This window comes from Otolemur garnettii, unplaced genomic scaffold (genome assembly GCF_000181295.1).
Source record: "Otolemur garnettii isolate 467f Iridium unplaced genomic scaffold, OtoGar3 scaffold00116, whole genome shotgun sequence".
Taxonomy (NCBI): domain Eukaryota; kingdom Metazoa; phylum Chordata; class Mammalia; order Primates; family Galagidae; genus Otolemur; species Otolemur garnettii.
The window spans coordinates 87,232-104,504 of NW_003852511.1; the positions used below are offsets into that span (position 1 = coordinate 87,232).

The 17,273-nt window shown below is 49.9% G+C and overlaps 1 protein-coding gene across 2 annotated transcripts in view; it reads right to left on the reverse strand.

Moving 5' to 3' along the window:
- Positions 1 to 225: 225 nt before the first annotated feature.
- TRIM67 (tripartite motif containing 67) overlaps positions 226 to 17,273 on the reverse strand; it is a 55,436-nt gene continuing 38,388 nt past the window's right edge. For both annotated transcript variants that reach the window (XM_012809908.1, XM_012809909.1), the window contains 8 exons: positions 13,347 to 13,469; positions 12,324 to 12,434; positions 11,061 to 11,220; positions 8,872 to 9,017; positions 6,666 to 6,804; positions 4,993 to 5,296; positions 2,004 to 2,166; positions 226 to 291 (listed from right to left, as the gene is read on the reverse strand). In XM_012809908.1, coding sequence (XP_012665362.1) covers positions 226 to 291; positions 2,004 to 2,166; positions 4,993 to 5,296; positions 6,666 to 6,804; positions 8,872 to 9,017; positions 11,061 to 11,220; positions 12,324 to 12,434; positions 13,347 to 13,469 — 1,212 coding nt within the window. The remainder of the gene's footprint in view (positions 292 to 2,003; positions 2,167 to 4,992; positions 5,297 to 6,665; positions 6,805 to 8,871; positions 9,018 to 11,060; positions 11,221 to 12,323; positions 12,435 to 13,346; positions 13,470 to 17,273) is intronic.

Sequence of the window (17,273 nt, forward strand, 5' to 3'; positions counted from 1 at the left end):
CTCCTCACTCCCTTGAGAAAAGTCCTTCTTTGTGGCATTTGTGACATCTGGGTGGGATGGCCTGTAGACCCATTCCCCATCCCCCAAAGAAAACACATCTCTAAGATATTCCAGGGCTGCGGGGTTGCACCCATCACCTGCCCATCCTGCCCTTGTGGGTTATTTGCGCTTCACAAGGATAGCAGGGAGCTCAGTCACAGGCCGGGCTGGATGCTGAACTGGGAATTAGTTGCCTGAGAGCTTCGGCCTCCCCAAGCTTGTTGGCACTTCCAATCCTGTGTGCAGGGTGACCTGGAAAAGAAGATAAGGAATTGAGGGTGGGAGAGGCTGCTCCCTGGGCCCTGAGGGCACTGATGGCAGGCCAGCTACACACAGTGTCCTCCGCTTGCTCGAGGACTATCCCACACAACAGCCCAGGGCTGCTTTACATCATTGAACACGCTGTTTATCACAATGTTCAGCAGCATGAATTAGGGTCCGTGATGGCTTGCCCTCTTTCCTACTAATAGGAATCACCCACGGACTGGTCTCTTCTCTGGGCAGACATGCCTGAGCCCAGGCAAGTGACTCTGTGCAGTAGGAGCTATGGTTCTCATGGCTGTATGTCTGAGTCTCCTTTCTTTCCAGGGCCCTCTTCCTTTCCCATGCTGTTCTATTCATCCTCTAAAACAATGGCCCACCTTTCAGGCTGCCTCAAATACCTTTTGCAAACGAGTAAAGGTACAAATCAATCAATAACTGGTTGATATAGACCCATCAATATTCAATGGGAACCACCAAGCAGGACCCTGCCTCTCCCCACCTCCCATTATCTACCCAGGGGCAGAGGACTCTACTAGACACAAAGGATGACACCCCTGTTTCTCTCTCTCCCGTGCACACTCTGTGCTCTCATTTTGTCTGTCTGTTTCAGGCCTCCTGACCTATCAGCACCCCAAGTTGCCATCAGAGGGTCCCTGCTCATTCTAAGTGAACTGTTAGGCCTAGGCTAAAGTAGAAAAATACCAGTTAACTCCTGGCAAATTTCTAGGCTGCAGGCCCTCAACAAAATGAAATAAGTCTAGTTCACTCCCAAGATACATGAAAAAGTACTAATTGATTTCCTGCTTCTAGTTCACTCCAAGTTTCTTGCTTGGCTAACTGCCTGGGAAACAGACTGGGAGGTACCAACTGTTCCTGGACTGACCTTTAAACAATACCAGGTGGGGAAAGTACTGAAACTAAGATGTATAGAGGGAAAATATTAAAACAAAGATGTATGATGTATGGCTAACTGCAAAATTCTGCTTCTGTACAATGCTTGCTTGCTACCCTACCTGAATGCACCTGGACAGCCTGTGTGCCAACCAGGATGCAGACCAAGCCTTAAAAACCCAACCCTTTAAGCACTCGAGGCTGCTCTCAAAAACCCCATGTTGGGACACTAAGGCAGTTGCCAGCCGGCTCTTCAATAAAGGGACTCTGCTATGAATTTGGCTTGTTTGGCAGTGTAGTCTTTCTGGAACTCCTGGGCACAACGGAACAAGTCAGAAAGGACTGCCTGACCAGGTGTGGTGGCTCATGCCTGTGATCCCAGGCGTGGTTGAGGCCAGAAGTTTGGACCACCCTGAGCAAAACAGCAAAAGACCACCTCCCTAAAAAAAAGAAAAAAAGAAAAAACCCTAACCATGCATGGTGGTGTGTACCTGTAGCTCTAACTGCTTGTGAGACTGAGGCAGAAGTTCAATCTGGCTGAGCCTAGGAGTTCAAGGCTGCAGTGAGCTATAGTCATGCCACTGCACTAGAGCCTGGGTGAGAGATTAAGATCCCATCTCTGAAAAAATTAAAATTACATAAATAAACAAATAGAAAGGCTATCTCAATGCAGTCTGATAGGTAAGCTCTGTCTGCATGGGCACTGCGGTCAGCTTCTCACAGCCCATTTACCCCAGGTGCCCTGTAGAGATACAAGACAAACTAGGGAAGTAGCCAGGTCGGCTCTGCCCCAGAGGGGTGCTTGGTACCTGCACATTGCGATTGAGGCTGAGGGCTGGCATGAAGACCCCATCCACGTGGCTGAAGGCTGTGGGGCCCTGCTGCTGCCCATTGATGTAGAAGGTCAGGGTGTGCTTGTTCAGGTCCAGCAGCACACCAACCGTGGCCCCCTTGCACACACCTCCTTCTGTCCTGGGAAGAGAAGCCCGGGAAGATCCGTCACTATGCTCAGCCTGCGATGCAGGTGGGTACGTCTCAGGAGAAGACTCAGGAGAATTATTTAAAAGGATGCTGAGAACACTCTCACCTAAAAACATGGCTCCCAAGGTGTTGGGCCCTATTCTGGGCACATGAGGCCTCTCATGAAAGGGAGACACCCTGTTATTGGGCATGCATGAAGATTCTACCCTGCCGCACAACCCCTCCCTTCTGAGAGTGACTGTCTGGGACCTGCACACCAGGCACTCAGGGTTTTGATGAGTGGGTCACCTTTGAAACTGTGGAGCATGGGTAAGAAAGGTGCCTTTACCTGCTAAAGAAAACTACTAACTTGGTGCCCTATTCTGTCAGCCAAGGGAGGATATGGAGCTCAGTGAAGGTCCCAGACATCCCAGACTTCAGGAAACTTTGAAAAGCCCCCTGACTTCGGCTCATCTTCCCAGACACATCGCAGGGGCCCTTGAAAGGCAGCATATGGCAGAAGGGGGATAATGAATTTGGAGTCAAGTCCTCTGGCTGAGTTGCCAGGCCCCTCTGGGCCCCACAGAATATAAGTGAATCATTAAGTGAGGGGCACTCTCTGCAGGGAGCCTTGGCTGATCTTGCCTTGTCCCCATGAGCCCAATCCTGCTAAAAGGGCTGAGGTCTTGGTCTTCCCATCTCTGCTAAGAAAACCACATTTGTCCTTTTTGATTAGGAACGGGTTGAACAGCTGGAAGGAGCAATGTGAAGGCTCACAGCAGAAAGTAAGGCTCACAACTGAAAATCGTGAGGAGGACTGGTGGACGAATGGAGGGTATTTCCTGGAAAGTCAGGTTCCCTCAAGGTGCAGGGCTGGAAGGGCAGTGGCTGGATGCGGTGGGAGGGAAGCCAGAGATAGGACTGGGCTGTTGGTACTATTTGGACGCTGACCACCAGAGGGCAGTAGTGATCAGTCGAAGTTCTCACCTAAGCAGTCTCCTCCCAAGGTCATCTGGGGCCCAACTTCTCCAGCCCAGGCTTCCTCTACAATAGCGTTCAGCTCACAGAAGGGCTGCACACCTGGGAGGTGGGAGGGCGTGCAAGCAGGGCAGACTCCTCCCTTGACTTTCTCCCAGCCACTACTTTCCTTCTGCTCCTCCTATCAAGGAGACGCCCAGGGGCTGGCAAGGGCAGTAAGGGCCACTTGCTCGCCAGTCCACCCAGAGGGTATCATACCTATGCCCAGGAGAGGGGAGAAGTCTGCTCCACACAGGGGTGGGAATCCTGACTTCAATCCCAACAGCACCACTAATCAGCCCTGTAACTCAGGCTGTTATCGGACTTGTCTAAGTCCCTAGTCCCATCATCTGTAAAATGGTGATGATACTAGTAGTTTCATGAGGATTAAGAGATCAGACATTTCGGGTGCTTCCATCATCATCAGGCACAAAGTAAGTGCTCAGTAAATGCTCACTGTTAACAGTCCCATCAACAGGCAGGGCATCTGGGTGCTGCTTTGGCTTAGGCAAGCAGAAGTGGAATAGATGGGCCTGGCCTCCACCCCTCTGTGGGCAGGAGGAGGGAGGAGAGTGATCAGCTGCAGTGTCCAGGCAGAGGGATAGAGCTACCTGCCCTCCCACAGGCCTCTGGACAGAAGGGGCGTTACCCTTTCTGGCAGGCAAGGCAGGTGGAATCCTGAGTGCTCTCAGACACATCCCTGGCCCAGACCAGATCTGGATCTCTCATGAGTGAACTCTGGGTCCTCCCAGTGAAGAGAGGGTGCCCTGGGGGCTGTTTGCAGAAGCTGCAGGTGGACCCAGAGCTCCGGGAGCATCCAGGGCCAACTGCCCAGAGCTGGGGCCCTCTGCAGTCAGATCTATAGGCTCCTTACCCCTCCTGGGTGGGCGATGGCACTTAGCAGACCAGGAAGGAGGCCCTACAACAAGAGGTGGCTCCAGGTGGCTGGGACTGCTGCTCTCTATTTCTGGGTTCCTTGGCCAGTGCTGGTCTGGGGATTCTCTACCCACCAGGTCCACCCCACAAACACACTGGCCAGGTATGAGCTAAGATTCCCAGGGGGAGGGTTAAAGAGTGCTGAGATATGGTGGAAGTGAGGGGGCTTCCTGCCTTCTCTGCGTCTGAGCAGAGAGGCCAAGGCATCTACAAATCTCTGGAGGCCCAGACCTTGGGGGCATCTTTCCAGGGTAGCCCTGAAGGGCTCATCCCCCTCTGGCTTCCTGCCCTCAGGAAGCCCCAGTAGTGACACTGACCTTTCCTCCCCAGAACCTGAGTCTCTAGTGTCCACTGGATAACACCAGTCCCGGGGACAGCCTCAGGTGGGACCTGCACCTGTGGGCACCCTTATTAATAGATATATCAGCAGTGAGCACCCAGCCAGGCCCCCTTCCCAGGCCTGCCTGCTGAGGGCTCTGCCACACCAGGGTGTGGCAGGGTTGTTCCAGGCAGACAGCCAGCAATGACCTGGTCACAGCTGTGAGGATACCAGGCACAGTAGTGCCCCATTAATGCTCTGCAGGGATTTAAACTTGGGTTGATAGTTGCAAAGAAAAGTGGAGCAGAACCAGAAAGAAAACCAAGAGCTGAGGGTCCTACTGTGTGTCTTGATGGATGGGTGACTCAGGAGATACCTGGGCTGGGGCTGTCTGGTCACCACGACATATCCTCAATTGGGCTGCACATGGGCCACTTCTACCTGGTCAGAGACAAAGCCTCTAGGGAAACAAGAAACCAGACTTGCTAAAAACATCCCCCTGACAGCTGGCTTTGGGGACAGCAGGAGGGACACTGGCTCAGCCCTGGCAGTGCCCCACCACGTACCTGTTGGTGTGGGAGTTGCAGTGCATGAACCAGCTTCGGTTGTTGTCCACGTACATGGCCCAGGCCTTGTCGTCCTTGCCCAGCATCATGTCTTTGACCACACTGGCCCTGGCCACCCCAAAGGCGGGATCTGGGTGGTTGTCGTAGCGGTCTACATGCAGCTCCCAGTAGTGGACACCCTTGGAGAACGCAGCCGTGCCCAGCACTACCCGGTCATCATAGCTGCTGCAGGTGGCTGTTTGGTTGTCATTGGATAATATGATGTCCCGGTGTCCAGAGTTGGGGTCAAATGTAAACCAGGCCACTGAAAAGGACATAGGTGAGAGGAGCAGGGTCAGGCAGTGGAATCTGCTAGCTGTCTCTACTGGGCTCAGAGGCCTGGACTCAACTCAGCTCTATTAGAGAATAGCATCCAGCATCAAATGGTCTTCCCTGTATACCTGCCATCCACCTCACACACACGCACACATGCACATAGACATGCACACCCGACCCGTGTGTGCGCACACACACATGCATGTGCACACATAGAAACACACATGTGCACCCTGCTACATCCAAGTTCTCAGTCCCATGAACCCAGCCTTGCTAAGGAACACAGTTAGACTGCAAAACCCCAAATCAAGATGCCTTACACAGGGGCTGAGTCTCTAACACCCTTTTGTATGTTTCTCTGGGGCTGGAGACCAGCAACATAGATGTGGATGGCCCACCTCGTTAAGTGGGACATGGCCGAGGTCACAGAACTCAATTCTCCATTTCGCAACCCATCAGATAGTGTCCCCTTCTGTTCTCCAAACCCCCCCAGTCTGTAAGAAGTGAGGCCCTTACTCTGAAATTGTGAGCATGACACATAAGGCCAGGACCCCCCCACCTGGGCTAGGGGTGCTGGGGTCGGAAAGCAGATGAGCTCTTCTCCAGAGTGTACACAAAGACTGTGGGTCATGCCATGTCAGAAGAGCTGTGCCCTTCCACACCAGCACTGCTGCTCCTTCCCCTCCCCACCCCTGGAAGCCATACAGTGGTGTCAGTCGGGGGCCTGCGAACAAGCACAGGACTAGTGCTGTCCTTGGGGCTGGCGGGAGTGGGAAACTATGAGAGACCTGTGAGAGAGGTCATGCTGGGCAGTGCCTGTGGAGCAGGACTGTCTCTGGAATGTGGCTTTTACTGCTACCGTCACTTCTCACTAAAGACTCAGATGATCAAAATTCCACCGAACACCGAGGTGCTGTTGTTTCCTATACCTGGAGAGGACACAGCCAGGTGCATAAATTGTCAGACCTGAACTCTGGCACTGGGTACCCGGGACACGTTCCTGTGGGAGAGGTAGCCTGCCTGAGCTAACCACATTTAGTCCCCTGTTCCAGGTCCAACAAAGTGAGGAAAGAAAAGTTTCTTTCAAGGCTCGTGTGCAGAGTCCAGATGGATGGGTGCACCCCTTCCAGCCCCTCCTTTCCTCCATTCCCTCCCTCTTCCATCAAAGCAGCTGATCCTTTCCCCCACCCATGGATGAAAGGGGGTGGGGCCTGAGGGTTCACCCATGGCCTCGGTATGGACCAGTATAGAGAACATAGCTGTTCCCAGTACCCCCCAGTCATCAGGGCTGCTGCAGATGTGTCAAGTTGGATAACATGATGAATCTCTTCCTCCCACTGAAGGCCCCCAGTGCTCACCATCGGACGTCTGCAGGACGACAGTTTTACTGTAGGGCCCGACACCAGAGGAGTTGAAAGCCTTGACCCGGGCGTTGTAGGTGCTATTAAAGTGGAGCCCATCAATGGTGCACAGTGTCTCCTTGCCCACATACACTTCCTGAAAGAGAGACAGCCGCTCATCAGCCCCCTCCTGTATTGGAAAATTCCTCATAGGAAACCATCTCTGGAAACACAGGGACATTAAAGTGCCATTGCTCATGGGCAGTCCCAGGTACTTGGGAGGTGGAGGTGGGAGGATCCTCTGAGCCCAGGGGTTCAAGGTGGGCCAGGGCAGCATAGTAAAAATTTGCCTCTAAAAAAATTGTTCTTAATTTAAAAAATTAGAAAATTAAGATAAGTATTATTGCCCTAATAGAACTTATTGAATAAAGAAAATAACAACCAGTTGTGACCGGGTCACGGGTCTTGACCAAGGTGAGCACAAACACCTTCCTGTGGGCTGCCTGGCCCTCTGCCCACGAGGCTGCAGGAGAAGACCCAGTTCTGCAGCCAACCAGAGCATCCTGCCTCTGCTGAGGTCAACCCTTTCAGACAAGACTCTGGACCCCAGGGGGATGTCCGTTTCTTCTCCCACCCCGAGGCTGGCACCTCCTACTCCTTGGCCCTCCTGGATCTGCTATTTTCTCAGTCTCCTCAGAGGATGAGACATTTGTGCACCAGATCCCAAAGATCCTTTTCTTGGGATTTACTTTGCTTCCTCCTCTCTGCAAACTTACCCTTGTCCTATATGTCATTACATTCTGCTTAGTTGGTGTGAAACTTTTTTCCTGCCTGTTTGTCTAGGGGGCAGCTCTTCATGTGTATTCACTTCACACATGCATAAATCCAGGTATTGGATAAGGTATTTTAATCTTCACAGAAACCCAGGAGATTGTTGTTACTTTCCTTGTATTACATACAAGGAGACTCAGAGAAGCACAGGGAACTTGCCTACAACCACAATTGATATGTTTAGGAGCCAAGGTTCAAATCCAGGTCTAATCTCATTCAAAGCCCCTGCTTTTCCCACTAAGCAATGCTCCTCACCAACCCCAGTCCTTGGGTCTAGTTTGTGTTAGTGGTCATATCTCAAAGACAAGGGACCATCTTTGAGTGTTGTGGCTGGACACCTCCAGTCTCTTTTTCTTTCCACTTTAAAAAACATGGGCCTTCCTCTTGGTTTCTGGCAAAGGATCTGTTTCATTCCCAGCTTATATGCTCAACAGGGGTGACTGGGGTCCACACCCAGTTGCTGACCTGCCTCCTGGCTCGACCTACCTCCTGTCACCTCCCTCAAAGGCCCATAGTCACATGGGACTCAGTCATTCCCAAGGAAGGGCTGCAGTTATGTCCCCAATGCTTACATTCTTGTATTTTTCAAACAAACATGAAACCACACATGCATAAATCCATTTCAGTGAGGTTTGTTAAGTACATGCAACTCCCTGAGAGAAGAAATGTAAGGATTGCTATGATTGCAGTGGTTTGCTCTCTGAAACTTCAGTCTTCTCGGGGCAGAAAAGGAGGTGGTGTGAGAAGGCCCTGAGGTTGTGCTCCCTGGTCAGGCTCATATCAGCCTGACCTCCACTGAGTGAAAAATCACAGTGCTGCTCTGTGAGGGGTCTGGGGGCTATCTCAGCGTTTCCAGCAGATGGGGTTATAGAAGCTGCATTTCTGGCTCTCTAAGGCACAAGAGTCCATCAATGGGGACACGGATGTAGAATGTTGTCCCAACAGTAATTTATCAAGCATCTTCTTCATGCCAGCACCTTGCCAGGTATAGGAGGGCCAGGACTGCCTCCCTGCTCCAGAAACGTGTGCCTCCCGAGACAAGACCAACACAGGTGAAATAATTTGTGACCCAGACAAGGTAAGGGGAGATCTGTCAAGGGAATAGGCGCTCTGTGTGGGGGACCAGGTGTCAGTGGGGAAGGAGGTACATGCTGGTGATGCCTGCCTCTGTCCTCCCAGGAAAATCATCCTGACATTCCTTGTGGCTGACCCCTCTGCCTGCAGGCCTGGGCCCAAACCCTGTGCTCAAGAGGGAGGACCCTGTTCCTGTGAGCCCAGGCCAACCAGTATTGTCTGTTTTTGTGGTCAGTGCCCCTTGCGCTGGCAGCAGGGCTGTGGGCAGCCGCACAGCTGGTAGAGGCCCCACCCCCACAAATGAGCAGCAAGACCTCACCCGGAACTGCCCCCCGGCGCCATCATCCAGCTCTAGGATATAGCCGTCCACGGGGCTGTGGGTGAAGGGTGGCATCCTCCAGGCCAGCGTGACACTGTTATTGCGGGTACAGCACTTCTCCAGCTGCAGCAGGGGCACAGGTGGCACTGTGATAGGGACCCACATGGGTTAGCATACAACACCTTCAGAGGGGCCCAGCTCTGTCCCCCTCCACCACCCCCACCCCAGGGGCCCCGGGTCCCAGAGGATCCTATGGCTAAATTCCCTCCCTGGCCACCCTGTGGTCACTCTCAACCATACAGGAGTCAGTCTGCAGGCGGGCTAGGGGTGGGGGCCAGCACAGGGGACCCTGAACTTCTCAACCAGAGAGGGTATCCTAGGATCTCAGGGGGCTCAGGGCAGACAAGCCTGTAAGGCAGTTGGCTCTCACTCCATCTGAGACTTGTGAGGAGCAGGCACCTCCAAGTCACAGCATGAGCCAACATGGACATAGCGAGAGCCAGGCCATGGCTTGCACCCAGAGCTGGGCAGGGGAGCAGATGCACTTAAACCTTTGGCTGGGAGCATTTAAAAGGTCAAATGACCTGACCTGGGCAAGGGAAGCAGTCCTAGAGTACTGGACAGTCAACCTGAAGAATTAAGAATCTCAATCAGTGGCATCATAAGTTTCTCTTAAGATGAGAATGGAAGAATTTAAAAAACCTATCTCTATTTAGGCTCAAGACATTTTAGAAATAGATATACTACACTCTGAACTTTTTTTAAAAAGAAAATTGCAGGATTGGTTTCTAAAAATAACATATTTTTGTATGTAGTTTTATGTAGTGCCCTGAAGCAAGGCACTATCTTCCAGGTTTTAATGGACTGTTTCGTTGGGTGAAATCTCTGCCTTGATCACAGACATGTGGTCTCGGAGCCAGCTGAGCACAGCCTTACTCCTGGCCCTTGCTGACTTGTAGGAGTCCTCTCTGTCCCCTGGGCTCTGCTATCCCACTCTCTCATCCCCTTTCTGAACCCCGCAACCCTGTCCATTAGGAAGCAGCATCTGGACTGTGGAGCCTCCTACCTCTGCACCCTCAATTTCTGGGGTGACCACTCCCTTCCACTGTAGCTACCCCTCTCCACCAGCCCCCCTGCTCCTGGGCACTGAGTCTTATTCACACCTAGACCAGGTAGTGTTTCCAAACCTCACCCAAGGTACAAGCCACGTGGGGTGAGCACGGGGATGTGCCAGAGACTTGTTTCCTCCTCAGTTTAAAAATGGGCATGTGTTCTGTAGGTGAGGACATCCTGAGTCACAGATCCCCCAGATGTGGCCCCTAGTCCTCAAAAGGCCAGACACCTTTTATTTCCCTTCCTGAATGTCCCCTTGGTACCTCTTTGCCTCTGGAGAGGCAAAGTGTAGAACAGACTCTAGTTCTGACTTTCACTTGCTAGCTTGGTAAGAGGGCAGATTAGTTCTGACTCCCCGAACCCGTTCCCTGTAACCTCCATCTGGTTCCCTCTACTCTTGCCTCTCGCCTCCTTGCTCTTCTTGGAACACAAAAACACATTCCTGCCTCAGCACGTTTGCCTTTGCGCCCCCCAACCCTGCCCCAAGTTTGTCAATCTGTTCACCGCTTCATCCTGAGCACTGAGGTTAGTGCCTGGCACGCAGTGGGTGTCCCACAAGCACTGCTGAGTGAACAGCGACTCTCAGTTTACAAATGGGAAGGCTCAGCCTCAGACTGGCTGTTTTCTGCCCCCACTAACACAGATAGTAGGGCAGGGTGGGGGCTTGAACTCAGGCCTATGGCTTGGATTCCCTACGCTCCCTGCATCGTGAGTCTCCCAATGGCACCGAGCTGCCCCCTCAGACTAGGTGCCTCTTTCAGAAGAAGCACTGACTGGGCTATAAGCCTGTGACTCACACCTATGATCTCAGCACTTTGGGAGGATGCAGCAGGAGGATTGCTTGATGCCAGGAATTAGAAACCAGCCTGGGCAACATAGTGAGACCCCATCTCTAAAAAATTTTTTTAATTAGCCAGGTGTAGTGTACATATACAGTCCCAGTTGCTCAGGAGGCTGAGGCAGGAGGGTCACTTGATCCAGGAGTTTGAGGAGTTTGCACTCTACCCTGGGTGACTGAGCAAGACTCTCTTAAAAAAAAAAAAGGACTGACTGAGCTGGGGCCGACCGCGGCTCACCCCTACATTTCATCTGGAGGAAGTCCAGCTGGTGGATGGCCTGCAGCAGCGGCTCACTGTCCAAGGTCAGGTCAAACTCTGCAGACACTTTTGGCTCCAGGGCGCCTTTGACCCACTGTTCCTGGGACACCTGGACACGCTTGATCAAAGCATCTGAGATCTTGAAGGGAAGCAGAGAGTTTAGGGTTTCAGTGTACAAAGGAATAAGTGTGCAGCCCACAGTGGACAAAGGTGGGGGCTTTGTCTCTGTGGGGCCCAGGGGTGGAAAGGGCTGTGCCAAGCATGTGCTTAGAAGCCACGGCAGAGATTAAGTGGCACTGCTCATGTGACACTGGCCATATAAAAATGCATTGTTTTGTTTCAATCATAGTTTAAAAGGGCAATCATGTAAAATGAATAAAAGCACTTGTTATTTAAAGACTTTCAGCCAAAACCTGAAATACATGATACTTCTTTTAATATACAAAATCATCCTTCATTCTATTGGTTTTGCTATGTCTAGTACTGTGCAAAATGAAACATATCAGTAGTTTGCCCCAGTGTCTGAAGAAAGCACACACCATGCCCTTGGAGTTCCACAGCCCACTCCCCCTGGTGTGGCTCCTCTAAGTTGTGCTATGGCTTTGCTTCAAACTCTGACAGCACCCACCCATGGCTCTGCTCTCCTTTGCTGGCACTTTGCCTGCTTATCTGCACATCTGCATGTGGCCCTGTAGAGCCATGATCCCATGTACTCTTCTTGGGGAATTATCAAGGGGAAAGGCACATCATTTTCTCTACAGATAGAGGCTGAATCACTGCCCTGTTCCTGAGAGACTCTCATGACACTGAGTCAGCCCAGATGCTGGAGAGATGGGCTCAAGAAGACTGCATTGTCTTCAGGTAGCCGGCCAGTCATGAGCCCAGCCTGGAGGACTCCGCACATGGACTGTGTGGATTCTGCTAACCAGCTTCTCCCTGAGCAATTTATCTGGCTTGTTTGGGAAGGATGGTTCTTTTCCACCTGTGGGAAAAATATTGCAGGATGGCATTTTGGGGCTAGAGATTATGCCACTTCATCTCCTTAGTTAACAGAGGATGCATAGTGAGGGTCACAGCTCATGCAAGTCAAAGCCCAGGAGAGAGCCCTAGGTCTGCCAGCATTGCTGAGCAAAGGAGTCTCCAATTAACTCCACACTATAGAAAGATCTTGCCTAAAACTCAGGCTGGTTTGGGGAGTGGCAGTGGAGTGGGAGGAAGCCCAGCCACCGGTGGCAGGCTTACCTGCAGGAAGCCAGCGGGGTCGTTCTCCTTGATCACCTCTAGGCAGTACTCCATCAGCCCAGTGGACTGGCGCAGCTTCAGCGTGCAGTGGTTGATCTGGTCCCAGACCATCTGCAATGGGGATGCTCTTTAAGCAAATGTTTCATGGAGGGCGGAGCAGCAAGGCCATGGCAAGAGCCAGACAAGTGGGCCTGGAAGAGGCAGCACCGGCCTGGCCACTCGCACCCACTCCGCTCTTGGCTCTGCTCCTGAGCTGCATGGGGCTTCTCACTGGGGAATAAATGGACTCACTTCCCTACAAATGGGGCCACGACATCCAACATGGCACACATACAAACTCTGGACAGGAAAGGCAGACTAATGCACAGAAAGGGCATTATCTGAAACTCCTTACCACTGGCAACTGGTGCTGTGGTCATGGTTAACTCAGTGGACTCAGCCACTTCCCTGAGAAACTGTGGATCACCTCGAACACTCATCCCTGCCTTCCTTGGAAGCAACAGTTTCCGATTTGGTTAGAAAACGTCTCTGGCACAGATGGACCCCCTCAAACAAGAACAGCCCTTCATCGAATCAGAACAGTCACAGCCCCTGCTGCACCAAGAGCTCTGTGTGACCTGTGGGGAGAGTGGTGCCTCCTTTCATGAAAATTGGCTGCCTATTCCTGCAGCCTACTGCTGTGTGCAGGAGATGCCAGAAAGAACTTGAATAAGGGGACAGAGCTAGAGGCTTATTCAAAGACAGGCCTTGTTATTATCATCGGTCAGTCACTTCTGACTTACAAGATGAGAACAAGAGAGGTCAAAGGTGGGCTTCTGACTTGAAGCTAGCAAGACACAGGGCCTCTGAATCCACTTTGGAGAGAGGGCACAGGCATTTAATGCCCTTTGTCAAGCTGACAGTGCAGCTTCCCCTGCCTCATTTGTTCATTCATTCATTCATTCATTTACTCATCGACACCCTGTGCCTGTTGGGTGAGGAGGACATGACAGACCTTAAGTACACCAGTCCCCAGGTACCCACCTTCAGTTTATGTTCCCTCTCCTTTGTGACCTTGGTGAGCAGCTTGGCTTTCTGCCGGGTTAAAGCATCCACCAGGGCATCACACTGAGCGACCAGGCAGGCTTCGTAGTCCAGTCCATTTTCCTAGGGGGCAGGGGAAACAGAGAGCTTTAGGGGGAAGATCTTGAAATCTGAGAGTGCTACAGACAGGAATGTACTTCAGAGAAACTGGCTTCAGGGTTATCTATAACATTGTCAAGTTGGAAACAATATAAATATAGATTAGGAGGCATACTATGGATCTTAGACTTGTAAGCATCAGGATGGTCTGAGTCACTCAAATCTAGTTCACAGAGCTGAGAAGAAAAAATGGCAGAATATGAGTTGTGCATAGCATGATCCTATGAAAGGTGTGTGTACACATGTGTGTATACATGCATACGTGGTGTGTGTGCATGTGTGTGTCTAAGTAATGGGATAGCACATGTCAGAGCGTGGGAGTGCCTACCTCTAGGCATGAGATACTGATGAACTTTTTCTCCCAGTTCTATTTTTCCCTACATTCCAAAATTTCTGTAACACAAACTTGTGCTTTTTATAATCCAAAAAAAAGGTAAGACAAAAAGTAGTGCTGCCACTGTAGGGACCTTCTCTCCCAATATATAAAAAAAATACTTGTGGGCCTTTAAGATCTGCTGGATCTAGGTATACTTCAAGTTACAGGCCAAATATTGTCTCCTAAAATTCATATATTGACATCCTGACTTCCCCCTAGCAGGACCTCTGAATGTGACTGCTTTTGGAGAGAGGGCCTCTAACTGGGTAATTAAGTTAAAATAAGGTCACATGTGGGTGCCCAAGCCAATGCGACCCTCCTTGTGAGAAGAGGAGATCAGGACACAGGATGGTCACATGAGGACACAGGGAGAGGACCATCTGCAAGCTGGAGAGAGTGGCCTTAGGGAGAGACAGCCCTGCCAGACTTTGCTCTCAGTCTTCCAGCTTCTGGAACTATGAAAAAATAAATATTTGTTGTTCAAACCATCAATCTCTATTTTGTCATGCAGCCCTAACAAAATAATATTGCTCATCATTTAAAATGCCATGTGGCGCTCTAACTCGTTAGGAAGGATGCATCTTGAGTTTGAGACCAGCCTGAGCCTGAGTGAGACACCATCTCTAAAAATAGTTCGGTGGGGGGTGTGGAGCAAGATGATAAACTAGAAGGATAGTTCAGCTGAGCTCTCCTAGAACAACAGAGGAAAAAGAGAGAACCCAGCCACACCTGGGACGGGGACCTTACCCAGAGTCATAGTTCAGGAAGCACAGTGAGGAGGTGGTGATCTGGATACAGTATATGATCCAGAGTGAGGGAAGTCTGATTAATTAGGCAAGTGATTGCAACCGGCTGGGATTAGCTGGCCCCCCACAGAGGTCCAGGATGGGAGGAGGCCTTTCTGGAGTTTTCATTTATTGGGGGAAGCTGCACATTCAGTGGAAAACTGAGTGGGTGGACTCAAACAGTATACAGCAACCCAATTTGAATACCAGTTGGAGTGGATTTGCCATAGGTTTGGTGGCTGGCAAGACAGCCATACTAAGAACGTCTCAGTGGGCAGGAGGCTGCCATTGTGGGAAGGTCATGAAAAGGTCTTAACAGGGGCCTAAAGCACAGCTGTCTTAATTCCACCTTCTGGGATCAGAACTCCACTCATGGGACAGACTGAGGGACTCCCACACCCCATAGGAACTGGAGTCAGGGGGCACTGTGAGACCTGCCCCTGAAGGATTTTTGTGAGCTTTACTATACCAACCCAACAGGGTCTGAATGCTGAGGAAACAATCAGGTGATCACCAAAGGTAACTAAGTTTGGAATAAGGATCATAAAGGTTGCTGGCTGTGCTCTCTGTCTCCTAAAAAAAACCCCACAGCACCACCTGGTGTCCTAGCAACACACTGCAACATACTGCCATCAAGAGCAAGGACTTCTGTTTGAAACAAAAGAGGCAGTGACAAGGAAAAAGGAGGACAAGGAGATGAACAAGAAGAAAGAACACATGAGGAGGAACCAATAGAAAAATTCAGGCATCATGAAGAACCAAAACAGAGGAACTCCCCAAAGGGACCATGAGGCAGCTACTGCAGAAGACTCCACCTATAAAGAATTAATGGACTTGACAGAAAGGAAATTTAAAATATAGACGATAAAGACAATAAAAGGAATGGATGAAAAAATGGAAAGAGAGAACCAAAAGTTGGACAAGAGATATGTAGAATATGGAAAGCATAAGGTGGAGCTTAAGGAAATGAAGAAGACCATCAGGGAATATAAAGATGCAGTAGAAAATATCAAAAATAAGTTAAACTATGGAGAAGAAAGAACCTCTGAGCTAGACGATAAAGTTTTTGAGTTGAACCAAGTAGTTAAAGAGGCAGAAAAGAAGAGAGAGAAAGCAGAATAAGCCACCAAAGTACTTAGAGAACTATGAGACTCCAAGAAGTGTTCAGATCTATGAATAATTGGATTCCTGAAGGAGAAAAGATTGTCCCTAAGGAATGGAAGCCCTACTGGAGACTATTGTAAATGAAAACTTCCCAAGTTATACTAAGTAAGACCCCAACACACTCCTTTCAGATGGATTATCAAACCTCAGGTTATCTCAACTCAAACAGAGCCTCTCCAAGACACATTGTAATTAACCTGTCCAAAGTCAAGATGAAAGAGAAAATTCTGCAAGCAGCCAGGAGTAAGCACCAACTGACCTACAGAGGCAGAGCCATTAGGATGACAGTAGCCTTTTCAACTGAAAACTTCCAAGCCAGAAGATCACAGCCAGCTACCCTCAACATTCTCCATTCTCAAACAAAACAATTTTCAGCCCAGTATTTTGTATCCTACTAAACTAAGCTTCCAAATTGATGGAGAAATCAAATTTTTGCAGATATACAAGCACTGAGGAAATTTGCCACAGCAAGACCAGCTCTACAGGAAATACTTAGACCTATTCTCAACACTGACCATCACAATGGACCACCAGCAAAGTAAACACCCAGAAGCTAAAGGTCAGAACTTAGCTTCCACAATGGTACAAAGGCTAACACTACACAATGGACTTCACAAAATAAGATGAATAGAACTCCACCACACTTATCAATTCTCTCAATACATGTCAATGGACTGAATTCACCACTAAAGAAGCACAAGCTGGCTGATTGGATAAAAATACACAAGCTATCTATATGCTGTCTCCAGGAGACACAGCTTGCCTTCAAAGACAAATCAAGACTCAAGGTTAAGGGATGGAAAACAGCATTTCAAGCAAATGGAAATCAGAAGAAAGGTGGGGTTGCAATTTTATTTTCAGATACAAATGGATTTAAAGAAACTAAAGTTAAGAAAGACAAAGATGGACACTTTAGACTGGTCAAAGGAACAATACAACAAGAAGACATTTCAATTTTAAATATTTATGCACCCAATTTAAATGCTCCCAGATTTATGCAATAGACCTTAATGGGTCTGAGCAATATGATATCCCATAGCACCATAATAGTCAGGGACTTTAACATCCCTCTGACAAAACTGGACAGATCCTCTAAACAGAAACTAAACAAAGATACAAAGGACTTAAATGTGACCCTAGAACAAATAGGATTAATAGACATATACAGAAAACACTATCCCAAAGCTAAGGAATATGCATTTTTCTGGTCAGTGCCTATGGCTCAGTGAGTAGGGCACCACCACCATATACCAAGGGTGGTGAGTTCAAACCCAGCCCCGGCCAAACTGCAACAACAACAAAAAAATAGCAGGGTGTTGTGGTGGGTGCCTATAGTCCCAGCTACTCAGGAGGCAGAGGCAAGAGAATAGCCTAAGCTCAAGAGTTGGAGGTTGCTGTGAACTGTGAGCATAGCACTCTACCGAGGGTGACAAAGTGAGACTC